Source organism: Lagopus leucura, unplaced genomic scaffold, assembly GCF_019238085.1.
Source record: "Lagopus leucura isolate 7727_CA_CO unplaced genomic scaffold, USGS_WTPT01 Super-Scaffold_100012, whole genome shotgun sequence".
NCBI lineage: Eukaryota > Metazoa > Chordata > Aves > Galliformes > Phasianidae > Lagopus > Lagopus leucura.
Genome location: NW_024962267.1, coordinates 6,265,455 through 6,292,079, shown reverse-complemented (window position 1 = coordinate 6,292,079; position 26,625 = coordinate 6,265,455). Strand labels below are relative to the sequence as shown.

General features: G+C 41.4%; 1 protein-coding gene across 2 annotated transcripts in view; it reads right to left on the bottom strand.

Moving 5' to 3' along the window:
* Positions 1–26,436, bottom strand: part of AGPS (alkylglycerone phosphate synthase) — an 80,304-nt gene extending 53,868 nt beyond the window's left edge. The window contains exons 1-2 of one of the 2 annotated variants that reach the window (XM_042874621.1): positions 26,380–26,436; positions 21,108–21,234 (exon numbers count right to left, since the gene is read on the bottom strand). Coding sequence is in view for 1 of the 2 variants with exons in the window: in XM_042874620.1 (XP_042730554.1) it covers positions 638–831 (194 nt within the window). In the remaining variant the exon portion in view is untranslated. Of the gene's footprint in view, positions 1–637; positions 832–21,107; positions 21,235–26,379 lie in introns of those variants that run through there. The other variant, XM_042874620.1, reaches the window with a different exon arrangement.
* Positions 26,437–26,625: the final 189 nt, after the last annotated feature.

The window sequence follows — 26,625 nt, the reverse complement described above, 5'->3', positions numbered from 1 at the left end:
CCCATTTAATACTATACCAGGCTGCCCAGGACCCCATCCAATCTGGTCTTGAACACCTCCAGGGATGGGGCATCACAACATACATGCAAGTCCATTCCTCCAAAAAGTGAACCTGACAGCAATAAGTTATTTGAAATCATACCTACGTACTGTAACTATAGCATTTAATCCACCAGATAAATAAATCCAAGAGCTGGTGAGCCAATTTATTGCTAGGTAATTCTACTGTTTGTCTTCCCTTGGTCTCACATGAAAAGAGCTGCCTTGCTTACAGAAAGAGCATAAGATATACTTCCATCCACTCACCTCCAATAAATTCAAGACAGCCCAACTTACAAGAGCATTTTAGTAGCACCCACGAGGCCTCACATATACGTGAGCCCAGGAGCACAGAAAGCCTGCACACAACCTCCCCTCTTTACAAGCTGCTCTTTTCATCATCAAGCTTCTCCTCCAGCTCCGAGGAGGACAGCGAGTGGCTCCCCACGCTAACACACCGCTCAATCCCAGAAGCCAATGACCGCTCTCCCTGGACTTCCACGGCGCCTCCCGGCCCCACCGGGCCTGCAGCCCACTCCCGGCCGCCCGCACCGTCCCGCTGAGGCCGGCTCCCCGCGGGGCTCCCGCCCGCACCCACCGCTTCTTGGGGATGGAGCCGGCGACCGGCCCGGCGGAGCCGCCCCGCGCCTTGCAGGGGCTCGGGGAGAGCGCCTCCCGCCCCGCAGCACGCGGCGAGCCCCGGAGGTGCCCGGAGATGATGCGCAGCCGCCGCCGGGCGGAGGCCGGGGACCCGCCGCCGCTTCCCGCCGCCTCCTCCGCCGCCGCCGCCATGGCACTTCCGTGTTGTGCCGCGGAGCGCTGCCGGGTGAGGGGTCAGGCGGGCGGAAGGCGCGGCCCCGCGCTGCCCGAGCCCTGCCCGGGGCCTGCCCTGCGGGCGGCCGGCAGCGGATAGCGGGCCCTTCCCGGCGGTAGCCGCCGCTGCTGGGGGCTGTGAGCAGCCGGGAAAGCACGGGCCTCACGGGAGACGTTTCGTCGCTTGGGCTTTGATTATCGAGAGCCTATCTGAGAGAGAGATGCTTCTATAAAGCTGAGGGTTGCCTAAGTTAATTATGAAACGCTCATTAATGGCATTAGCGTGGGTGACGCATTTAAGAAATAGGTTGGTGAGGTGACACAGTGGCTTACAGGTGTTACAGATGTTATCATGAGTGTTGATAAGTGCAGCGGTGTCCTAATGTGAGAGCAGAGGCTGCTACTGCTCCAGGCACTTTTGCTGAAATACAGAGGTAACCTGTACTGTAGTACTGATCACATTTACCTGCAGTGAATGAATACAACAGTAGTAATGAGCCTGCAGGTCTCAGTGCTGTGACAGATTTGTAGTTCAAAAAAATCCATCCAACAGAGCCGTTCTATGTGTGAGCACCTGAGCACCTCAGACCCCACAATCACACACCCAGCACCAACTTGCTGGCCCCATGCACACAACCCTTGATAATACCAACGTGCCTTGCTTACGTCCAAGCTTGACACAGCTCTACCTCTTGCTCATGCCTCTGGTTCAGTCTCTCTGACAATACTCACACCTCTGACACCTGCTCAGAGATCTTCAAATATGTAAAAGATTGCTATTGAAGTAAAAGGCAGCAGTCAATCTGCTCTTCCTGTCCGTGCTGTCAGCGAGAAATAATGAGCGCAAATTTCAAGATGCAACTTCAGTATTTATACCAGGCTACTTTTCAGTGGCAGTGAAAATGAGAAACTGTTGTCTGCCTAAGAACAGAATGAAGTCACCTCCATTATCTTCAAGAACGGACTGCACACCATCTATCAGTAAAACTAGTTCTGCTCAGAGCTAGATGATCATATAGACAAACTCCTCAGATAAATGCGAACATTTCTCTATAAACTGAATTGCCTCACACAGATAAAGTCCAGTCTGTTATCAGGCAGAACCTACTTTGTGATTACCTTTTGCAGTTTGATGGCACCAGTCACCTTTATGGAAATCTTGAAGAGGAGTGCAAGTATCTGTGATTATTAACACTTTCATAATGATATTTTACCTATCACTGCTAATTTCTATGTCCATTCCATCCTCATTCACCCTATGCTTATTCTGTCTTATATATAAAAGGAAATTACATGAAGATTCATAAAACTCTTGCCTCATCCTCTTTCAAATCCCTTTCAAGGACCTATTTCTCCCATGATACTTCAGTGTGATACCTTCCCATTAGTGAAGCAACTAGCAGAAAGTTCTCTAGGGAGCACCAACTAGCAGGAAACAACATTAGCAACATTTATCACTACCTCAGAACTTAACTGTTTAAAAAGTTCCCAATTACTTTTCAAGAGTGTGCATCTAAAGATTTAACTGGGGGTGGTAGAGCATGGTGGTACTTAAATGAGTGTGAACCTTTATCTTACAGGGAATGGAAGTGCTGCTTATGGAAACCTCAGTCCTTTCTGTGGCAGCACTCTGAATGTGTTCCTCAGCTCCTTTGGAAAGATGGCAATATTCATGAATGGGAGTAGGAACATAATGGACTGACAGATTGTGAAGTTGCTGTTTCTCATCATTTGCCTGACACTGTGAACCAATGACATATTTTTTTAAAATGTCTAATCAATTCACATAAAATCTAACTGATAAATAGAAGGGTTAAAAAAAAAAATTAGCAAACACAACAATTTTGAAAGTAATGTAATTGTGACAAGAAAGGGAAGTACAATTTCAGCAGAAATTCCAGCAGATCTGCAAAGTGGTTGTTTAAAGCAGGCTAACAGTTGCCAAGCCAAAGCAGCAGCATTTGCTTGAGATCACAAAGTCACAGAATGGTTTGGGTTGGAAGGGACCTTTAAGATCTCCTAGTTCCAACTCCCGGCTATAGGCAGGGACACCTTCCTCTAGACCAGGTTGTTCAAAACCCATCCAGTCTAGCCCTGAATGCTTCCAGGGAGGGGGCATTCACAGCCTCAGTGGGCAAACTGTTCCAATGTCTTACCACCCTCACAGTAAAGAATTTCTTCCTAATATCTAGTCTAAATCTATTCTCTTCCAGTTTAAAGCCATTTCTCCTTGTCCTGTCGCCACATGGCTGTATAAAAAGAAAGAGACGTAAGTATTAGATAAGGAAAGCTAATTGAGCTAATTGATAGGATACACATCTAACCTCAAGTGAGATGCTGAAACAGCAGCTGCACACACATCTTGAAGAGAAGGCAGAGGACTATATTGAACCAAAAATGCAAAAGGAATTTTGAAAAATTTCAAATAAATTATTGAAATCCCTGAAAGTTCCTGGCCTCTTGAAACTAACAGGAACTGCTATTGCCATAGTAGAAACCTGTGTGTTTCTTTATGGACTAGATAGCAGACTAGATTTATTAGTCTTAATTCATCTCACTGCTTCTGAGCACAATAACATTATCGTAATAGTAAGCAATGAGAAAATCAAAATCCTCAGCTTTATACAAGGACAGGAAAAGTTGGCTTTCGATAAAAATATTTTTTCCTACACTGGTAAAAAAAAAATCAGAGGCAGAAGAGTTAAGTAAAATATGCTGAGCTTGAGCTCTAAATTGCCAAGATTTTAGCAGATGATGTGCAAAAAGCATGGAGCAACAAAAACATTGAGTCCTTTGGTAGGACTCAATTCAGTTCAAAAATGGCTGAAAAAAGTGATGCAGATATATTTTCAGGTATTATCTATTGTATTCTGTATAACAATAACCTGCAATCTCCTGCACCTTACACTGAACTGTTCTTCCCAAAGTAAAGTTTTTTTACATGTTAGGTGTTATATATTCTCTCAGTAGCAGTAACTATGGCAAGCAGACAGTGTAGCTTCCAACAGAAACAGAAAAATAGTTCAGTTTACAAATGGGCAAACTTTAATTCTAAAAACTTGAACAACTAAGAGAAATGTTGATAATGTTTATTATAGTGCAACTTCCTCACACAAGAAAATGGTTATGTGAGTACAAGGAATGTCACCAGGGCCCAGGAGGCACTAGCTCACCTCACTGGCCCTGATCAGTCTCACCTTACTGTAGTGATTTTAGGAAAATCTCTAAACTGAAAATGGTTAGAGAATGGCAGAATATTAGGGGGAAATATCACATATGCTTTACTGGTTCTGATTCTTCCAGATGTCTAAGATTCACTTGAGCTCATGATTGTAGCCTGCACCACAGACAGAACACTCTGCAGGATGGATGTTGGTCTGAAGCAGCATGGGGATTCTTTGGTCTTTAATCCTGACAGATTTTTAAATGTTAGCTTAAACAATTCATGCGTCAGTAAAAGGCTTTTTTTTATCCTAGATGCACTACCTGAAAAATACCATTGTGAAACAGCTTCCAAAGGAGCACAGCTACCTTTTTCTGTAATTTGGGAAAACTATATCTTGATTAAAATGTATTTCCTCAGCAAAAGGAAAGGATTTCTTTAAAACAGATGAGCAGAATATGAGCAGGGCAAAAGAACTATTTCTTTTTCAAGAGTCTTCCTGTCATTGAACTACTTGCAAAGTTAAAACAGAAGGAAATGCTGCTTGAATGAGGTGTATTTCAGATGTTGCTTCCTTGCGGTCCAATTCAGATGTGATTGACACTAATGTACTATGAACACCTTTTCGTTCTGCACTTCTGTAACCCTGCAAAAAAAGCCACCACCTACAGAAGAGGTGGGGTTTTGGCTCTCTTAAGAACAGGATGGGTGTGGGACATCCACAGCTGAATCATGAGCTCAGAAGAAACTTATGGGGCAACAGATGGGCAAAAAGGACATAAGCCCTCAAGCTCACCTATGTATTACTCACTTTGATCACCAGTGTGGAAAGCTTACACCCTTTGATGAATCCATCATTCAACACCAACTAATTGATTCACTGGGAGGAGTTCCGTTATTATTTGAATAGATCAGTAAGTTTTCCTGAAACAATTTCTTCTACTTAGCCTTTGTGTCATTTTTATAGAGTAAGCAGAGACCCTGAGGGAAAGGCAACGCATCCATCCATCCATCCATCAACTACCAGCTTATGGCAATAGGAGACTTAAGATACAGGATTCAATACTACAGTCTGAGAAAGGCCCAGGTCTCAAAGGTCACAGCTAGGGAGAAGCCTGCAGGACTTCAAGCCATTGGCAAAGGTCAGGATATGGAAAGCTTACACAAGGACAGGAGGAACTGAAACTAGGATAAAACAGATAAAAATCTACAGAGCTTGGACCATGAATGAAATCTCTTATCTAGAGATCTCCAACTAGTAGCTGACTTTCCTATATGGAAAAGGTTAGTGGGCAGTATGTTATCTCTTTAACATGTAAAAAACGCAGACTTTTTTGTACACAGCAGTTAGCTCTCTCGTTACATTTTCAACTATTTCAGCTTTCAATCAACAAGATGGTCAGAACAGCCTAGATGTCTATACCTGAACAAGAGCTGATCGCTGAGAAGCAAGTGCTGAACCCTTGTCAATGACATATTAAAAAATGTATATTGACTCCACTGCAAAAAGGTTACAACTTCTCCATGCCTTCCACTGGTGTCCCAGGGCAGTTAGAAGTAGTATACTACTATTATCCATGTCAGACCTATTTTACCTATTCCATCTTTTGCTTGCAAGAAATGTATCTGATAAATAGTTAGATATATGTGTGGGTGCGTTTCTACATCTATCAATTCAAAGCAGATCTTTGCAAACTGAATAAGACAAATTTCTATTTGTTTATTCTGTTTACTTCTGGTAGTAAATCCATTTAAACTCCATCACTGGTAACAAGAGTGGCAGATAAGTTTATAGTATATGTGCTTTGCAAGGTCTCAATGAATTCTTATTTTACTTTCTTTAATCTATTCTAACAATGGTCCTGTTGCATCCAGATGAAGGGAAGAAAGCACTGTGAGGAGGTGTACATCCCTGCCATCTTTCAACCCTTCTACAATGTATGTCAAAAGCCTGTCAAGTGATACAGTTTCTGCATTTGTTTACCGAGGCAATTCAGTAAAACCGAATAAACTTACCACGTATGGCTTCCTGTGGCTTTGTTGGTGGAAGTAAGCATAATTTGACATTTACAGACAGTTAGCTCTCAAGGTGTTATCCCAAAGGAGCTCAAGTGTGGTTTCCATGCTCCTGTTTATTGCCCCAAGAATTTCTCTCCTTCCCCTTCTTTAACAGAGCTGTCAATTAAAGTGAAATACAATTGCCCAGCATGACAAGGGAGCCTCTATGGAAACTATTTGCCTCCTGTATGCTTTCTTGCCTGCTGTAGCTCCTGTACACCTGCATTTTATCTTGGTGACTTAATCTCATAAGTCAGAGATGCTCAGTTCTCTTCATTTACTTCAAGAACTTTCATTTTTCATTCCAGTTTTATGCCCTTCTTTGGAAGAGTCTGATGGGAAGCATTGCAACAGTGAAAATCCACTTTGGAGAATGACCACTTTCAGTTCAGTTTATGAGTTCATCCTGACTAGAGTTGGTAGTTTCTTTTTGAGACATTTAATTCATAAAATGATGATTCTTTCTTCATTTGTGTAGGTTATGTGTGTTTGGAAAGGAAAGATGCCTTCTTTCCCGAAATGTATTGCTTTGGTAGTCAGCAGACAACAGAGTTCCATGTATAATTGATTCAAAAGAATCTGGTTGTAGTAAACACTAATCATGTTCAACAATTTCCTCTGACAGTGCTATATCCTGGCACTCTCCTGTCACCTGTGTTCCAATGTGTATGAATTTTGAGATCAACTCAGGATACAACTAGGATCTCAACATACATCACATCACATCATCAGGGGAAATACTGGAAGCAAGACTGAATTATAGCACTTTATTAAATAATCTAAGTATGCAGTTTGATGCACTAAAATTCTCCCAATCTGCCACAATTTCCAGAATTTCAAAGAAGAAATTACCAGTGAAAGCACATGCTTAATTCTGTATTTCCCTTACTTATGTCCCTGTACATAGTATTGGAGCAAATAACTCTTGTCGTATCTCTTCAAGTAATATAACATACACACTGTATTACGGAAAAGAATGTTGCTTGTATTTTAGTTAGAAACCCAAATCTTCCAATAAAGTTGGAAGATTTTTCAAAAACTTCCAAAAACTCAAGTCCTTTCAATATCCAAAGGGGAGCTATAGAGAAGAGGACAAACTCTTTAGCAGGGTCTGGGGCAACAGAACAAGGGGAAATTGTTTTGAGCTTAAAGAGGGTAGATATAAGGAAAAGGTCTTTTACAGTGAGGGTGGTGAGGCACTGGCACAGACTGCCCAGAGATGTGGTGAATGCCCCATCCCTCCAGACTTCCAAGGCAAGGCTGGATCAGACCCTAGGCAACCTGATCGAGCTGTAGGTATCCCTGTTCTATTGCAGGGGAGTTTAGCTAGATGGCCTTTAAAGGTCACTTCCAACTCCAAGGATTCTATGGTTCTATCTCATCTTCTTGAGAAGGCTGTAGGAGTGACAAGAGCTCTGCATTGTCAGGATGAGAAATAACATCTCAGAAAGAGAAGAAATACAATGGAATGGAAAGGACTAAAAGTGATGGAATGCAATTTAAGTCTGTTGGATTTTCACTTGTGTAATTAAAATATGAAAAAGGTATTGAAAAGCTTAGTGTATCTGTGCAGTTCTCGACTGAATCTTATTACAGAATTCTTTAATGTGGAAAATGGACATCTACCAGATAACCAAGTTTAACATTTCACTTAAAGGTAGAGCACTTGATTATTGTAGCTAGCTCAAAAGAAAACAAACAAACAACAACAACAAGACCCACTCAAACAAACAGCAACAACAAAAGCAACAAAAAAGCTTCCTGGATCAGATAGCAAGGCAGCTTAACAAACAAATCCAAACTCAGCATTTAATGAGAAGGAACTTTATCTCCTAGTGCCTATTACATTTTAAGACAATTACCTGAGTGTGCTCTAGGGAATACCAAGGTATGCAACATCAGACACACAATTAAGCAATTGTGTAAACACCATATCTGGGACAAGGGGAGTGTTTGAATATACCATACAAAAACTGCTCTCAAATTGAGTAATCTTGTGATTCTTTAAAATGAAAAAAAAAAAAACCCAAAAACCAAAAAACCACTCTTTAAATGTGAGCTGTATTTGAATTAAGCATTGGATTTTATTGAGGCTTCTGTCACATAATTCCATTGCTTTCGCCACTTTCCTCTTCTTATTCGTGACAACTGGCATTTTTTCCTTTTGCTTAAAACCCAAGTTTTTTTCATTATCTTTATGGAAATAGATGTCAAAGAAGAATTAAGCATCTGCAGCTTAGAATAAGAAAAAACTGACAACATTTTCTCAATAATATCTATATCATTCTCTTATATGCTCTTATATTACCCCATAATTACTTCCCACACGGTAGCACAATTATCCTATAAAGGTAATTACTAATGGAAAGTTGATGAGACTAGATTAAGCAAGTCAAGAAGTGTGTAGACAGAAACAGGTGGGGGAACTGAGCATCTAATGCTCTTTCTTGATCTGCTGTCTCAAGAGTGGATCAGAAGGAAGCGGAGGCACGGAACTATGAACAGGGAGCCATGTCTGGTTAGTGGAGCACACCACATGGTGCTGCATGCACGTGGCTAAACACAGCCGAGATGGGATTTCCTGGTTTGCCATCAGTGTCATTATCATTATACCAGGCCTGCATACATTATCATTACACTGCACATCACTGTAACATTTGCCTTTTGTTTTGGGCTGAAGTACGCAACTACCACACCTTAGTTCATCCTCCTTTTTCAACACTTGGGTCTAAGCTCTTTAGTTTTGCTCTGAGAAACAAGAACAAGAAGTAGGAGACAATGTAAAGCAGCACTAATGAGATCAAGAAGTAAATAAGTTCCTTCTGTGAAACAAAACAAACATCGATTCAATTATAGATTAGGCCAAGAGCGAAGGGCAGCTGAACTGAGTATTTGTGTGAGTGACAGCAACATTTCTGCTCAGATGCAGATAAGTTACAGTTATTAAAACACAGTTTTAACATGAGAGATGCTACTGAAAGGGGGTGATTTACAGAATTTTGCAAATTACAAGGAATGAAAAGGAATGAGTGGTAATTTCCCTGAATATTCGAGGCCATAAATAAACTATTAAACAAGGCCTTTTTGGAGAAGGGCAGGGTGGACAGCCATAGGTAGGAGCTATTAAAAAGCATCATTAGATATAAGTAAGCAAGCACTGCTAAAGCAGACAAACCGTGAGTGGCTAAGGCAGTCTGTAAGGCTGCCTTCCTTTCACTTTTGAAATTATTGGTCATTTGTGGGTTTTACCCTTTTAAAATTTTGCTTCCTTCCTTACAATGATGTGATTTGAATTCTTCTGCATAGCGTAGAAGCTTAATTAAGTATATAAAATTAAAGCTCATACTGCTGAATTTGCACCCTAAATGGTCTTACTGCTGTGCTGCACCAGACCTAAGGACTCCAGTTTCAGGCACTGTCAAGCCAGTGCTGTTCACCAGTGCTTTGTTTCAATAGAGAAATGTGGTGCATACAAGGGATAACAAAGGCAGCTCCTTTTCTGAAGAACAGAAAATAGATTAAGCTGGTCTCAGCTGAAAAGGATGCCATCAATTTAGACAGCAGCATGTTCTTTCAGCTGAAAACATGGGAAATGGAGCAGCACAAATGGGTGAACTGCTTGATTCTCCAAAATATTTGTGAGATAATTAATCTCTACAGCTTTCTTTGTGTGATAGGGAACCAGCTTACTGCTCCATTACATGCAATGATATCACTGAAGAAGGTAGATATTTTCAAATGTGTGAGAGAAAAACAGAATTTATTTTCTCTTTAACACAACATGCTTTATATGTTGAGAAGTTAAAAAACAAACTGCCCATGTATGCATGGCTCCTCAGCACTGCAGCATGGGAAGTTTAGGAGCAGGGAAACAATTGCAAAACAGAAAGTGGGGGAAAAGAAAGCAGTGCCAAACTTCGAGGAAGAAAGTAATACTGTAAATATACCAAATGACCACGCATAAAAAGCACTGAGTGACTTCTTGTGTTCTTGTGAGCTGGAAGCAGCTTGATGAGAAACCTCAGGGCAATCATTCCCAAGCTTGCTGGAACAGGGCCGGTTAAGACTCAGGGATAATAGCGTTGGCAGCCCTGCTAGAGCACTCCCTCCTGGCCAACGTATGGATTAGTCTGAGAAGGGCAGCTAAGGATAATAGTACAACCTTGTGACTGAAGGAAGAATAAATCACGACAATAAATTTAGCAGAGGGAGAGACAAAAATTGAGACACTTGTCAAGATGTTGTCTTGCTGTGACAACAGTAGCACTTGCCATGGACATCATGGTACAAAGAAGCTCAGGCCAAGACTGCCCTACTCCTATTTAAATACCAAATTTTTACTGCCATGTAGAGGGTAATGCTTCTGATACACAGGAGATCAAGACACTGCTGATATGCCTATTTTTGAGTCACTAATCTGAATTTTTCTTGTGTTTGTTTTTTTTTCTTTAAAAGGCAAGGGACCATTTCTGCATTATTCCTCCAATGAGATGTTTACATTTCGTTATGTACTGCTCAATATGTCATTCAAACTCTCTAACAAAAGGATCAGTGCTGCAAGCCCTGCATTGTCAATGAAGAGCTCTCTGGTCACAGAGAACACAGAGACATAGCACATATGTTCCATAAAGACTTCTAGCAATTATTTGTTAGTTAAAGTTAGCTGAAGTGCACATTTGTTTATTAGGAAAGAATTTTAAAACACTTCTGTTATATTGTGTAAATATATTGTATCACAGCTTCTAACCAGTTTCTAACGCTGTAAAAAAAATGTAAAGAGGAAAATTATGAGCCTCAGATTTCTCTTCCTGGTGATACTACATATCCCACAATTCCTAAGCCTTCCTGAGCACAAACATCTCCAGATTTATGGAGCGCTGAGCTTGTTTGAATCAATGCCTCTGCTGTGAACTTGTCATCCCTCTCCACAGCTCCATCAATCCCTGCAGCAGGTTTAGTGGTTCTGCTGCCTTCAAATCCAGTACCAGAGCACTCTCTGAGGACAGAGGTTTATCTGCAGAAGTGCCTGCTGATGCGCTGTCAGCCACATGCACTAGCAGCAAGCTTTATCTACTGGAGGCTTTGTGAGCAGTCCCAGCCCAGGATCTGGGAACTCCAGCTAACGTGGCATCCTTGTTTCCTGTGCTGCCATCAAGCCTGAAGCTGTAGCCCAAGAGCTCATCTCTGACCACAACTGGGGACAGCAAAATAGACAATATATCCACATGAACGACATCTGAAACTGCATAATACTTGATTCTGACCTGAGGAGAGCTGGTAAACCAAGCAAGGAGGGTTAACAAGACACTGTTTGGTCAGACACAACCCAAACGTATCATTCACCAAGACTCGGGTGTGGTATTCCTAACCTTTGCTTCCAAATACAACAAAGCATGACTTTCCTTTCACCCAGCAAATGGCCAGCTGCTCTTGGTAACAGAAAATACAAGCTAAGCAGAGGCTTTTCCACTGACATTTACAGTCCTACAGATGGACACTTTAAAGGAAAGGCAGTTTTGTCAGTAAATAAAAAAAATGATGGTAACTTTAAATTCAAGGCCTAATTATGTTGTGCTCTGTCACAGATCTCTCTTCAAACAACTTTTTCCTCAATAGTAAAATTGGCTTTGTGCCACTGGAAAAACTTAGAAGTGCTAAGCTTAATTACAGGAGAAAAGCCACAAATAAATGCCTGAAGTTTTGCTTAGTGAAACTCCATCTACTATTCTCTGACCTCGTTCTTTCTCTAACCATTCTGAAATTTTCAGAGCACTGAAAATTTGGATAGTCACAGCTGCATTTGGCATTTGCAGTTCTGTACAATGACTGTGACTTGAAGTCACAGGGTGTTCCTGAAAGGGATCATGGAAGTCTACACTGGAGACATTTTGTCTGAAATATAGTTTCTGGATAAAGCTCAGAGGTGGTACTGCAGTGTACAAAAAGTTTTAACTCCAAACTTAATGAAATGGGATTATGCAATCACAACTACATGCTGCCTTTTGAAGGCAAGCACAAAAGGAAGTATGATGAAAGTATTGTCACAGGCACAAAAGCTCTTTAGAAACATTCTAACTGCTCCTTTCACAAGAGACAGAAGTTGTTTAAATTCAGTTATTACATGTTTAAGCCATAAAAAGAAACCTTGGGAGATAGAGAACTGCATGCACAAGTCATATCAGATGCCATAACCATTTGCCTTTCAGAAGTGGAAAGTCATATTGGATGTTAAATAAAAGTATGCATAAACTAAGAGCTAAGGAATGCCAAATGGGTGAAATAGAAGGTATCTGGAAAGCAGCAAACCCAATCAGAACTAATGCACAAGTAAGGCCAAGAGTCATTCTCTGCTGGGCCTCCTGCCACTGTTTTCTGCTATTCTACCTTTCTACCATGACATCTGCTGCTATGATATGCTTGCAGTATTCCTTGCCCTGCCCCAGTCTCCAAGCTTAGTTAAAGATTTTTGGCTCCACTTTTTTTGCTTATGTTCATTTCAGGCAACATTATCTGGATTTTATAAAACCTTTGTTGATAAGCATCTACATGAAGAAACTGGAATTAATAAAAAAATGAGGCAGAGCAAAATATACATATATGTGTTTGTTTTTTTTGTTTACAGTGAAAACAATTGGAAGTACACATGTACAACTCCACTTCTCTGATTAGCACAGAATTATTTTTACTGGAAGAGCAAGCAGTACTTATTTCATCCACCAAGATCTGTCACTGTTTTTTGTTTTGAATCTGTTTTGAATAAACACTACAGGGCAGAGATGTTAGATTCTTTTTCTTCATTTTTTAAGTAAGTGTCACTGTAGGTCCTCCTTCAGGCTAATTAGCCAGTACTCTGGTGCATACTGGCACTGCCTTAGGGATGATCCAGTTACATTCTGAAGACAACTGCTCCAAAGAGAAACAGATATTCCAGCTAAGAATACAAGTCTACCCTCTTTTCTATCACACACCCCTTCTGCAGAAGAGAAGCATTTGGCAGACAGCTAGTCTGGGAACACTACACCAGTTCAGAGGCTGCCTTACAACAGACCTATTCCTTGGAGCCCATGTTGAACCTCATTGCTGGAAAGGAGAATGCAGAATGGCTTGGCTGCAGCAAAATTTTCAACTTCAGGTTTTTGGTTTGTTTTTTTTTTTTTTGCTGTTTTGTCCAAGATGCCCATAAATCATTAATTAAAAGAAATGGATCCTTCAAACTGACAAGTTCAGATTTATCAGTGATATTTATATTTTACTAGAAAGACAACAAATATCTTGCATATTCCACTAATATAGCCAGTACCTATTTTGTGAAAGGCTACAGTGTATACTGCACATTTTTATATTCACCTGAACTTCAGAACACAAGATGGCAGTGTACACTGCACTGAATTCAGGCATCTAGCTGCTTCTGTTACTCAAACAGAGCATATATCTTATTCAGTCATGTATTATCATGTAACTGCAGCATTAGAAATAAACTTACAAGTACGTATCAATAGCGGAAACAAATGCAATTTGCCAATAAATGAATACTGCATGAACAAATGTTAGTTAGAGCCTAATGCAAGCTTTTAATGTACATAACTCCCTGGAGACATGAAAAGCCTCTTACAGAATTCCTCAATTGCAATAACAAGAGAGTATCCCTTTATGAAAGGAATGAAAGTTGGCTCAGTCATAAGAGCTTCAGAACAAAATTGGCTGTTTGGAAAAAGAAAAAAAGAGAGCTGGCAACCTCAAATATGAAGAAGGCTCAAGGCTCTCTGAGGAGGAGTGCAGACCACTGAAGTGGAACAGACTGAAAAGTATCTGAAATTGAACAGGTGCCTTCCTATGAAAAAACTAAAGTGGACAACCATTTGGCATGGTAATTCAGAAAAAAAAATCCACTGAGAAACATCAAATTAGAGAATAGGTCTCTGGCTAAGGACAAAATTACATAAACAGATACAAGGAGTCAGACCTGTCTATGACTTCAGTATTCAAAGTCTCCCTTGGTACAAGCAGCCAAACAGAACAACAAAACCAAGCTTTTTAAGTAACTACTCCTGAGCCACTTCTCCTAGCTTGAGTTGAATGCTGGAGTGAGTAGGTACAGCTAAAAAGTTGTCTTGCTGATGTCCTGAACTAGCAAATGGCAAACAAACATGACTTTATTAGCAAGGCTTGCTACACAGTAACAAAAACTCTAAGAAAAAGAGTAGTATTTCAGAACACAAAATCATCCTAGAAAACGTTACCCCTGTGGGATGAATAACACGGATTAAATTCTAGGCAGCCCAGATTTCTGCCAAGTTAACTTTCCTACATCTGAACTCATGGCACTAATGGACAAAACTGAAACTGAGCCAGAAGATCAAAACTCAACACAAAGGTGCAGCATTTCTGGATACATTTCTTAGCACAGTTATTTTGAGTTAGAAAATGTATGATTTCTTTCAGACACGTGTGATACAGTTACTTCAGACTTTTCTCTCCAGAATGAGAATATTTGTCATCTTATATTTTACTGGACAATAGAGAACAATGTAGTGGAGCATGGCACACAGAGCCTGGCCAGAATTTTTGATAGTAGATGGAACTGGGAATGAAGGTCCTCAACTCTGTATCAAAACATCACCAAGTTCCCAATCCCACAATCACAATAGCACAAAAAAAAAAAAGTCATATTTTTCATTGTGATCCACAACTGTTATTTCAATTGCTGCTTATATTCCTACACATAAATCACTGGTTTTATTCCAATACTTTTTTTTTTCCTCTCTGAGACCACATAAGATTGAATTTGGCATTAATTCAAGTCAAATAATTCAAAAGTCATTTTTACTTGGTATTTAAACATCAGCTGGGTGTGGGCTCATGACTAAAATAAAGTGTCTTACCTAGTAGTTTCAGTCAATTGGTCTGTTTGTCACAGTAGATTACAGAAAGTGGGGCATGCACAGAATTATGCATGTACTCTTCAGCCATTTAAAATGGAGGATAAATTGAACATGTCATGTTTTTAGGGCAATAATTTATACTGAGTACAGGCTAGGAATGGAGTTGAGCCAAAATCTCAGATCTAAATTACCTTGAGCTGCAGGGAAATTTTAAACTGGATAAAAATGTAACAACTGCTCATTATATTAGTTAAGTGAACCAACAGAAGACGATTTCTCAGCACTCCCAAACTAAAACATTTACATTCAGATTTTAACTTTGTGGCTTTATCCGCGGATATCCTACTCACAGAAGTTCTTTTATGTTAGCATTGCCTCTCAGATCCTGCCCTCTGACACAATCACTCCAAATGTCTGTTGGCTCTGAGTACCCATTCAGCTCAATGCCATTTCATCACTGACTTGAAGTTATGAAGACACACAAACTTAAGGATTTTCATACACGGACTACTTGAGTCTGTCTCATGGCCTCTTTTCATTTCAGGTACTAATTCAAGGTTTGATTTTCAAGGGTACACCTTTCTATTGTCAACCTCACCTTTCAGGTTACTATAATTGTAGATACTGTTGGTAACACTCACTTTTGCTAGAATAAAGTAAAGCAATTTATGCTGTTTCTTTCCTACGATCTACAGTATTGTGAATATACAATAGTCTTCCCTACAGACTGTACCATCTTCCTTCACTTCTAGTCAAAACCTGTCCACTTTCTGTGATTATTGCATTGGGCAATCATCCACAGCATGAGGTTCAAAAAAGGAAAATGCTGAGTGCTGCACCTGGGACAGAGCAATGCCTAATACAGGCAGAGATGGAGATGAGTGTCAGGAGAACATCTCTGCAGAAAGTGACCTGAGTGTGCTGGTAACAGCAGGCTCAACATGAGCCAGCAGCCCACCCTGGCAGTCAAGAGGCAAAAGGCATTTTGGGATGCATTAGACACAGACATAGTCAAAAGAGGCGAGTTTCCCTCTATATCTAATTTTGGGGTGATCTCAGCTTGAATACAGTTCATACAGTTGCACGCAGTTCCAGTCTCCACAATATAGAAAGGATATTAAGGTCCATGAAAGTGTCCAGAGGAGGGCAGCAAAGCTAGCAAAAGGAGAGGCTGAGGTTACTTGAGTTGTCCAGTCTGGAGGAGACCAAGGTGTGATCTCACTGCTCTCTGCAGCTCTCAAAGCAAGGCAAGTGCAGAAGGAGATGCCACTCTTGTTGGCATCCAAACATTCCCCAAGCAAGCACTGATTGCAGCAATAAAAGTAAAAGGCAATATATTTAAAATTGGCATAAGTTCACTGCACATGAAATATGCTGCAAATGGTATCATTGATGCCAAGTGCTTAGCAGGATTTAGTAAAAGGTTATACATACATATTCATACATTTATGTGGGGAATTAGATTGGACCCGATAAAAATTCATAATGGATATAAATGTTCTCAGTTCAGGGCATAAATCAGCCACCAGCCTGAGGGTAAAAAATAACTTCCCCTGTAGTCAGGTTGTTATATAATTATCCATTATACTGGTGGAGGTGGGAAAGGAGGCTGAAGAATAGGGCAATTTCCTCAGAGACATCTGGGAATTACCACTGTCAGGCAACTAATTTAGATTTGATCTGGTCTGGAAGTTCTTATTACATCAAATAATGCAATTTAGAATTAAAGAATATGATTTATTTTGTATTTCTTACTCTTTACGTAACCAAGTTCATGCCTGAGGGCATCTGCAAGTCTTCCCCATATAAGCAGGCTAAAGTTAGCAAAACTAATTCTTCTGCTGTGTTTTCTCACAGAACCTCCTTAAAAGCAGCTTCAGTTTTTCTAAGGAAATCAGGCAGAGCACCAGGAATTTAGTTTGCTGAAATGCTAGCCAGCTCATATAGCCAGTAAGTTGGCTATATTAGAAGAGAAAAAGTTCTGTACGTGAGCAACAGTAAAAATCTCACTTCAGAAAAGCTCTTATTCTCGTTAAATTTGCAAAGTGACAAAGACTTGCAGAGCTCCTAAACATCACAAGTTATAATATTAGTCCAGTGCATGCCTGAGTTTTCTGCTTTATTTGGCTCACCTAAGAAAATCATCCATGTTGCTACTGACTTGTTTTCATCTGACAATGCCTCTCCAGCTCTCTTGTTGCACTTATAAGCTGTGTGAAAGCTAATATAACACACACACTATATTCTTTCAGAAACAGCCTTTGTGAGCTTGAAAACAAGTCATTTGGCTGAAAATGGTTGGATTGAATATCAATAAATGAATACAAGAAATCATCTACGATCAATGCAGGGTCAAGGAGTAATGGCTGCATTCTGCCATACTTTTTTAGAATTATGGTGATACACTTATTGTAATTATAGCACAAATTATCATCACAATGTGTGATGACATGCGCGGAACTCAGGAACATTTGTTAAAAAAGCACCTCGCCAGCTTTCAAAAGAAAAAACAAAGCATATCTGTGGCATCAATCTCTCTTAAGTATGATTTCTGTTCCGAGTGAATAATACTAGAAATTTGCATAGCAACCACTCAGCATCTGGAAGGTTTAGGACCACAAGCAACAAATACTTTGACTGCTTATGCTGTGCAAACTTGAGTGATCTGTTCAGACAAATTCTGAAAAGGAATGGCTGAAGAGAAAGAGCAGACGTAAAAAGAAAATCTACTTCATGATTACATGTTCCATTTTTCATGAAAATCTTACCTAAAAACTCAGACTGGCTTTGATAAGCAAGCCATAACTTCTCTTGCTTTATGGACCACCTGTCCCCTGAATGCAGGCAGCCACCTCTCTCAGCCAGAAGTGCCAAACATGAGACTCCACAGGCTTCTGTTACCAGGGTGTCCTCGTTTAACACATGGGCTGCAAAAGTAGTGCGACTGCTTTATGGCTTTCTAGGAACAAGTAGGGCAACTCCCTTAAGCGCAGTTAACCGCAATTAACTCTTAACAGTGTCAAAGTCACCAGACCTGCAGCTGAAAATCAAATGAGGATAGAATCAAGTGGGCCTTGGGACTCTTAGACACTACTCTTCTGCCAGTCACATATGCAGTTTTGTTGCGTCTCCTGCCTCCTTATGTCATCCTGCTGCCACAAATGACATCCTGCCAGCAGCAAGCTATTGCCTGAGAAGCTCCCAGGCTGCTCACAGGCCAGCTGCCTCATCCTGCTAACTACCAAACTGCTGCTCCTGTTCTCCTATAGGGTTCTCCAGAACATGGCTCACTGTACACTGTCATATATTGGGAATATCAATGCTGTGTTGCAAAGACATGTCACACATTGAACTGTGAGGATATGATAGATGTTTAGGGTATGACAGGTATAGGTATAGTTGTTCAGACTCATTTTATTTTTAATGTATTCATTGGGAAAATAAGTAAACTTCAGCATACTCCTGACATGTACAATTGTACTTTGCAAAAACCTTCTAATAGCAGTGAAGAGAGAATTAAAGATGATGTATAAAGAAGCACCCCAAAAGTAGTGGTTTTGATCTAGAATCAAGCAAATTGATAAAGATTGCATGAGTAATACAAGTAGCTTCTCAGCGAGAGAGATAGCCTGCAGTAATTGGAAAATAAAGTGATGGGAAACTCTCCTACCTCTCCCCAGCCACTAGAAATGAGTTTGCACAGGATATGGCAAGGCAAAAGAACAGTGTAATTTTGAGTTCCATGCAAGAATCTGGAACAGCAGGAGGTTAAGTCATTTTCTTTATGATTTCAGCCTTAAATGCCCAGGGAGGTTGTGGATGCCCCGTCCTTGGATGTGTTTAAGGCCAGGTTGGACGGGGTCCTGGGCAACCTGATCTGAATGTGTATGTTTGGTGGCCCTGCTAGGCAGGGGGGTTGGAACTACATGATCCTTGGGGTCCCTTCCAACCCGGGTGATTCTGTGTGATTCTGTGAAATATTAATTTCCACCCACAGCACTATCAAAAAGACAAAGATAAATGAGAAAGTTCTGAAAAAATCCAGGAAAATAATCAGTGGCTGGAGGGCCACATTTATTCATAAATACACGTTTAACTTGTCCAAACCTTAAGGGTGATTAAGGGGAACTCATAATGGACAACTTCTGGAAAAGAATACTTATTGCAAGTTAAAAAAAGAAAACAAAAAAAACCAACAGGTCACAGGCTACCAGAGATCCTTCTGCAGCCACCAAATCACCCTTGTAACAAATCCTAAAATAATGCATAAAAATAAGAGTTGCATTTACATTCTAAGAATCAAGCTTGGTTCTCATTTCCTCAGAAACTCTTTCAAATGTTAACCTCCCTATCTCTACCATATACTTAAGTAAAAGGTAGGGATGCACACACACACACGCGCGTGCGCAAACTGCTGAGGACCACACTGACTACTCAGTATTAGTTACCAAAACATCCTTCATTCATACCCAGATCCATTTGTTACACTCTCCATATAGCACACTAACAGGCAAGATTAAGAATGAGGCTCATGGGTGGGCACACTGTGTACATAATGGTATGTTTTGAACAGGACAAAAATACGCAACTTAAACAAAAGCTAAAAGAAAAAACAACTGCTCCATGATTTGAGTTTGTACCTTTCTTCGGGAAAGAAGCAGAATGTTTTCAACCTTTCCAAGTTTCTGAGATACCCTATGGCTTCTAATTATTTAGACTGACACAAATAAACACTAGAAGTTCAGAGTCCACAGTGAGAGAACCAAGCAAGAAGAACCAGATGAATTACAATTGACCAAGGAAGAGGAGTAGGCACCAACAGCATTTCAAGAAAACAGGATTTTGGGGCAGACAACACAAAGCTTTAGTATCATGATTGAGCTCCCCTGCTCCATTCAGAGGGACGGCCCTATTTGCTGCTTGTTACTTCTTTTGGAAAGACACAGTTTTGAAAGGTTATAGAAAGAAGGGCCACAGACTATGCACTCTGCCACACTGGACCTTGTAGGATATCATCAATACTTTGTTTTTCTTCCCTTAATAATACAATGTTCAGTTCCAGATTAAGAAGGCCACGTGGCTCCTGAATTTTCCCCAGTCTGCAGGGGACTTTGCAATGTAAGACAGTTGTTAGCACAGACGACTAAACAACTTTCAGCCTGACAAGGAATACAGAATTATCATAGAAAGTACACTAGAAAAAAATTGTTTAATTGACCTTTCCAAAAAGTCAACGTATTAACTGCATGAAAGGCATGACAAGTCCAACAACTACAAAATGTTCTTTTTCTTAAAAAAGAAAAAAAAAACCAACAACAAAAACCAAGCTAACTTGGTTACTGTCAAACATCAGTGAAGTGGGCACTCAGAACTGCATGTTCATCAGCGTTACAAAAAATTCTTCTGACAATTTTTATCTGATGATTAGATCAGCCTACTGCTGCAAAATTAAGTACAACACTTGGACTAGTGGTCTTCTACAACTTAATGATTCTATAACCCTACACAGTGGGTTAATACCATCACAAAAGCAGTCCACCTCTGCTGTGAATGGAAAAAAGGAGTTCTACAGAGTTCCCCTTAAAGGCTTCCAAAATACTACCACAAAGTGGCTAAGTTGTCTTTACAAGCTCTTTTACCTGTTTTAAACACATTGTTTTCAAGAATTTATCAACTTGAAAGGAAATTAGTTTCTACATTTAAGAATGTTTAATTGTTCATGCTATACAATAGAACAAACTCTGACAGTCAAGCATTCAAAGCATCAGTTTATTCTACAGGCTGAGACAAGTACCAGTAGAAGTTAAACATTTCTGACTCCTTGGAGCCAAATTTAATGTTGAGCTTTCCTCGGGAAGAACAAATAAAGGTCTACACCCTAGTTATTCATATTTATGAACAAAATCCTAATCACTTATCTTATTACCATAGTTCCAGGGAATGAGATCATAATCAATACTTAAAGATTGGGACACAGAAAAATGTAAAAGTTATTTGGATGCTATTCCAGCAGTATTATTGAGATAGGATTTTCTTTAAGAAGTGAAGAAAGAGCCAACTACAGCACTTTAAGCTGTACATTAACTTCATCTAACTTTTATATTGTAAGAGTTAGGGAAGATGAATTCCAGCCACCGTGGCTGAGGACATACCAACTTCTCCAACAACCAAGCAGCAATCCGTGGTCCATCATACAGCTTCACAAAGTAAGAAGGGAATGGAGTGTGTGCCACATATCCTGATTCCAGGGTTCTTCATTTATATCTCCTTAAGGCCTCTCTGTAAAACAGAGGACATTTCCTTGTTATTAAGTTAAAAATGAATTTTGTTTCATTGAATCTTTCATCAGTGTTTTCTAATATTATCAGAGGGACTCATTTTAAAATAAGGCTTTGTTAAAAAAACATAACACAAAAGTTCTATACAGCACAAAACCCCAGATCCTGAGAGTCACTTCTCATTATAACCTCAGTAAAAACAGATGAGTTGATTCTAAACTTAGAAGTTCAGCATTACTTAAATTCACTCAGCAAATCAGGATGCATTTCCAACATTTTTCAGATGTTTGAAACATTACACGCCAACACTATTTTTCTTTGCTGCTCAAGCTAGTCAGGTCTTAAAATACATATTTTCAGCAGTAGGTGGCACTGTGAAGTCTCTGGCTTCATAATTATTCTCATGCAAGATAATATAAAATGTTATGCAGAGACATTAGAAATAACTTCATCAAAATGTTAATAGACCATTAACTAAAAACATAGCCTAATCTCTCCTTTTCCCTATCATTTTAAAAGGAGCATAAAAACACTGGTCTGCCTGAGCTCAAGGTGTGAAGATAAGGAGAAAAGAAATTAAGTAAGGAACACAAATGAAATATATAGTCAACACTCTTTATCTAGCCTGGCCAGAAAGTGCCCTTTTTCTTTTTTCACCCCAGGCTCTAATCAAGCTGGTTAGCTTTACACAGAATTTCTGCTCTGTGATACAATCTACACCAATACTTAAGATTCCCACGTGCTTTTATTTTCCTTTCTATTAAATAAAACATAGAGAAAATACACCTTCATAGTTTCAGAGCAATTTTTCAGGGACTGACATTGTGCATTACTCATTTTGTGCTAATGTGTTCTATCTTTTGCTTTCTATTTCTTTTATAGTATTGAAGAAAAAAATAAATCAAAGAAACATCACTAGCATGGGGTCTTGAGCTGGGAGCAGCTCTACTCAAAAGAGTTTTAAACTGTGACACCAGTTTCTGCTGTAGAGCTCAGATCCTCCAGAAACTGCAAGATACAACTGAAGTACTACAAAGCACACCAAAATACAGCTTTGACTCTGGTTTTCCACTGGAGATTGTTCATCATCACCTTGTGTTACCCCTCCCTGGAACTGCAGACATGGTATTGTGAGAGCTACTTCAAAACAACTTGTTCATTCACACATACAGTATGTGTTCTGCTTAGATGCCCTCAGTATATTTAGTGGCTCCATGGATGCATCTTAACTTCCACTGCAAGTCAAGTGCTTCCACCGTACCTCATAGAGTTACTAAACATGCATATTATAAGCCTACTTAGATTACAGGTTCTTTCTTCAAATGGATTTCACATAACTAAAGCAAGCACATTCTACATTTTTGGGTAGACACCCACTTGCAACAGGTGGATGCAAATAAATCAGTCATGCCCTTGCACCTTGTGAGGCAATTGCAAAAAGCAAAACAACCACTGCTGTACATTGGCAAGTTGAACTAGCACAGCACAAGCACTGTGAACACTCCATGCAGGCATACTACATCACTCTGGAGAGAATCTACAGCAACACCTCGGCCTCAAACCACACGAGCTAAACAATTGCCTACAATGGAAAACTTCAAACAGTAAGTGTCTTAACCTCACATTACTTGGTTATATTACAAAGGAGCTTTAAAAACGGGCACAAAGGGTAACCAAAGGATCAATCAAAACTTTGAAGTGTGAAACTTTATTAAGAACATGCTTCATTCCAAAAAACACTTTTAGAATGAAGAATTCCTGATACTTATCACATCACTCCCACGTTAATGCTTCCTTAGAAAATACCCCCTAGGCAATCTGCTCAGGATGTCCCTACCTGAGCAAGGGGTTGGCTCAGATATCCTCCAGAGGTCCTTCCCACTTCAACCATTCTGTGGCTGAAACATACTGCCAGGCAGCTTATAGACGGAATGACAGCAGCAATATCTTTTCAGACCTATATTCAGCACACTGAAGTGATCAAATATTTTTCTACTTGAATTGCAAGTGGAACCCAGCTTACTTTCTGATACAAGTAATTTATTGAATAACTATAAGTGAATTAAGACATTACAATAATTTGATGACTACGACATAGCAGGAATACAGGCCTTTGGCCCATCACCTCTGAAGCACTGTCCAACTTCTCAGTGTGCTGTGTGTTAGTTGTTACTCTTAAGGAACACAATACATTATTAAGTGCATACTAAAAAGCTATGAAATCAAATCTTTATCATTACCTATTTAACAGAAATATTATCAAGGCATCACTGAACAGGCAAAGCCTAAAGAACTACATCCAAAACAATTTGTGCACATCAAGCTCCTTACCTATTTTGAAACATTGGTCACTTACACAGTTACAATAAAGAAACAGATCAATACAATATGAAAGCATTACAACAAAAGCACACTGACGGATGAATCAACACGATAGAAAGGAGCTATAAGGAAAAAGATTGCTCACCCATTTCAGAAGATTCTAGGTTTACAAAGAAAAGCATCACCAAGAAAAAAACTCCAGAAAAACATCCTTCCCTAATAGCAGTCAGCCCTTAAATGAGATCTCAGAGAGGTGCAGCCAGGCTCCAACCTCCTGGTCGCACAGCTGAATTGCCTTCACCTGTGCTCCCAGAGCTGACTGGGTCCTTTCCCCAGATGATCAATCAGCGTTTCAGGTAATGACTTGTACAATCAATAGATATTAAAGATGCATAACCAATGGATATTAAGATGCTATAATCACAAAAAGAACAAGAGAGTTAGGCAAAGTAGACTAAGATAATACAAGAGAATACATGGAAGGCTTACCCCTATACTAGGCTCACCTACAAAAAAAACACCAGAAGAGATCTCCAGACAAGATCCTTCCCCACTGGCAGTCAGCTCTTAAATAGGTCTAGGAGGGGTGCAGTCAGGCTCCACCCCTTCCGGCAGCACAGGTGAATTGCCTTCACCTGTGCTCCTCTGGCTGACTCATGGCTCGCCTCAGGTGATCAATCAGAGTTCAGCAGTTCCCATACAATGGCATTCCTCTGTCCTGAAGAAGAAAGCTGATAAACACACAGGTCTGTATTGCTGTGACAGTGTTGTTCCACCATCCTGCTATTTGTGATACATCTCCACACCACTAAATGCCTGGACAGTAGGTTGCGTCCAGATTCCACACGGTTTTCTTGTGATTTCCATCTTTTTTTGTGTCAGGGCTGAATTCATCGTTTGACTAGATGCAGATGACACCCAGCAAACACTGCATGAAATACATCTGGATGATATTCAGATAGGCAGCTGTGCTAAATCACAGGCAAGAACCAGGGAATGTAAGACTGAAGAGAATCATGCAGCCATATAATGCCTTAGGTTGGAAAGTTTCTTCCAAATCACCCTGCTCCAACCCCCTGCCATGGGTTGGGTTGCCAACCACCAGATCAGGGCCCAGGGCCCCATCCAACCTGGCAGTGAATGCCTCCAGGGGAGGGGGCACCTACAGCTCCCTGGGCAGCTGTGCCAATCATAGAATCATAGAATCACTAAGGTTGGAAAAGACCTAAAAGATCACCCAGTCCAACCGTTCACCTATTCCCAATAGCTCCTACTAAACCATGTCCCTCAACGCAACATCCAGTCTTTCCTTGAACACCCCCAGGGTCGGTGATTCCACCACCTCCCTGGGCAGTCCATTCCAGTGCCTGACCACCCTTTCTGAAAAGTAATACTTCCTCATGTCCAGCCTGAATCTCCCCTGCCGTAGCTTGAAACCATTCCCCCTGGTCCTATCACTAATGACACGAGAGAAGAGGCCGACCCCCAGCTCACTACAACCTCCCTTCAGGAAGTTATAGAGAGCAATAAGGTCTCCCCTGAGCCTCCTCTTCTCCAGGCTGAACATTCCCAGCTCCTTCAGCCTCTCCTCATATGGCCTGTGTTCCAGACCCCTCACCAGCTTTGTTGCCCTTCTTTGAACACGTTCCAGGGCCTCAATATCTTTCTTGCAGTGAGGGGCCCAAAACTGGACACAGTACTCCAGGTGCGGCCTCACGAGTGCTGAATATAGGGGAACAATCACCTCTCTGCTCCTGCTTGCAACACTGTTTCTGATGCAAGCCAGGATGCCATTGGCCTTCTTGGCCACCTGGGCACACTGTCGGCTCATGTTCAGCCGAGCATCAATCAATACCCCCAGGTCCACTTCCTCTACGCAGTCCTCCAGCCACACCGCCCCAAGCCTGTAGCGTCGCCTGGGGTTGTTGTGGCCGAAGTGCAGGACCCGGCATTTGGCCTTGTTGAAACTCATCCCATTGGCTCCAGCCCAGCTCTCCAGCCTGTCCAGATCCCTCTGTAGGGCCTCGCTACCCCCAGGCAGATCCACACTTCCAGCCAATTTGGTGTCATCTGCGAATTTACTGAGGGTGCACTCGATGCCCTCATCGAGGTCATCAATAAAGATATTGAAGAGGACAGGCCCCAGCACCGACCCCTGGGGAACACCACTCACGACCGGTCGCCAGCTGGATTTAACTCCATTCACCACCACTCTCTGTGCCCGGCCCTCCAGCCAGCTCCTTACCCAGCCAAGAGTGTACCCATCCAATGCCTCACTGCCTTCTGAGTAAAGAATTTCCTCCTAACAGCTAACCGAAATCTCTCATTTCCTAATTTAAAGACATTCCCTCTTGTTTTTATCGCTATCAGATCATGTTAAAGGTCGGTCCCTCTCATGCTTTTGAGTTCGCTTTAAGTGCTGGAAAGCCCCTAGGGATCGAGTTTTCTTCTAACCCGGTGCTGTGCCAGTGGAACATCTGACGGAGGAACGCTGACATCCGATAGGATGGGCATTTCCACCGCATCTCTCTAGAAAGCATCACGTGGGAGACTGGGGTCTGTAAGTCAGCCGGCTGAGCCATGCACGCCAACGGTTTCAACACCCGTAGTATGAGCGGGGATTACAGTACAAGAAACCACAGATACCAGGGAATTGCAGTACTTTGGGATGAGACCGTGACGTATTAGGAAAGCACATGCGGAGGGCACGATCAGAAACAGTCCGGAAAGGTGTCTGTCAACGTAGCAGACTGCCCACGGCTCGCAGCCGTGGTTTGGGACGGGCTTGTTAGGCAGAACAAGAAAAGAAGGGGAAACCACACACCTGGGGAACGCACCGCCGCTGCGCCCGCGCTGAGGCACGGACGGGGCTGGCCGGAGCGCCGCGCGCTCTCCTCACACAAAATCCCGCCGCCCGGGCCCGGCGCCGGGGGAGGGCCGCGTTCCCAGCACCTCCACAGCCGCCGGGAAAGGAGCCGCCTCCGCGGGCACCGCTGAGTGGCTGCACCGAGGCGGGGCGGAGCGCGGCGGTCGCCGCTGCCTCGGCCCGACCCGGGCCGTCCCCGTCTCC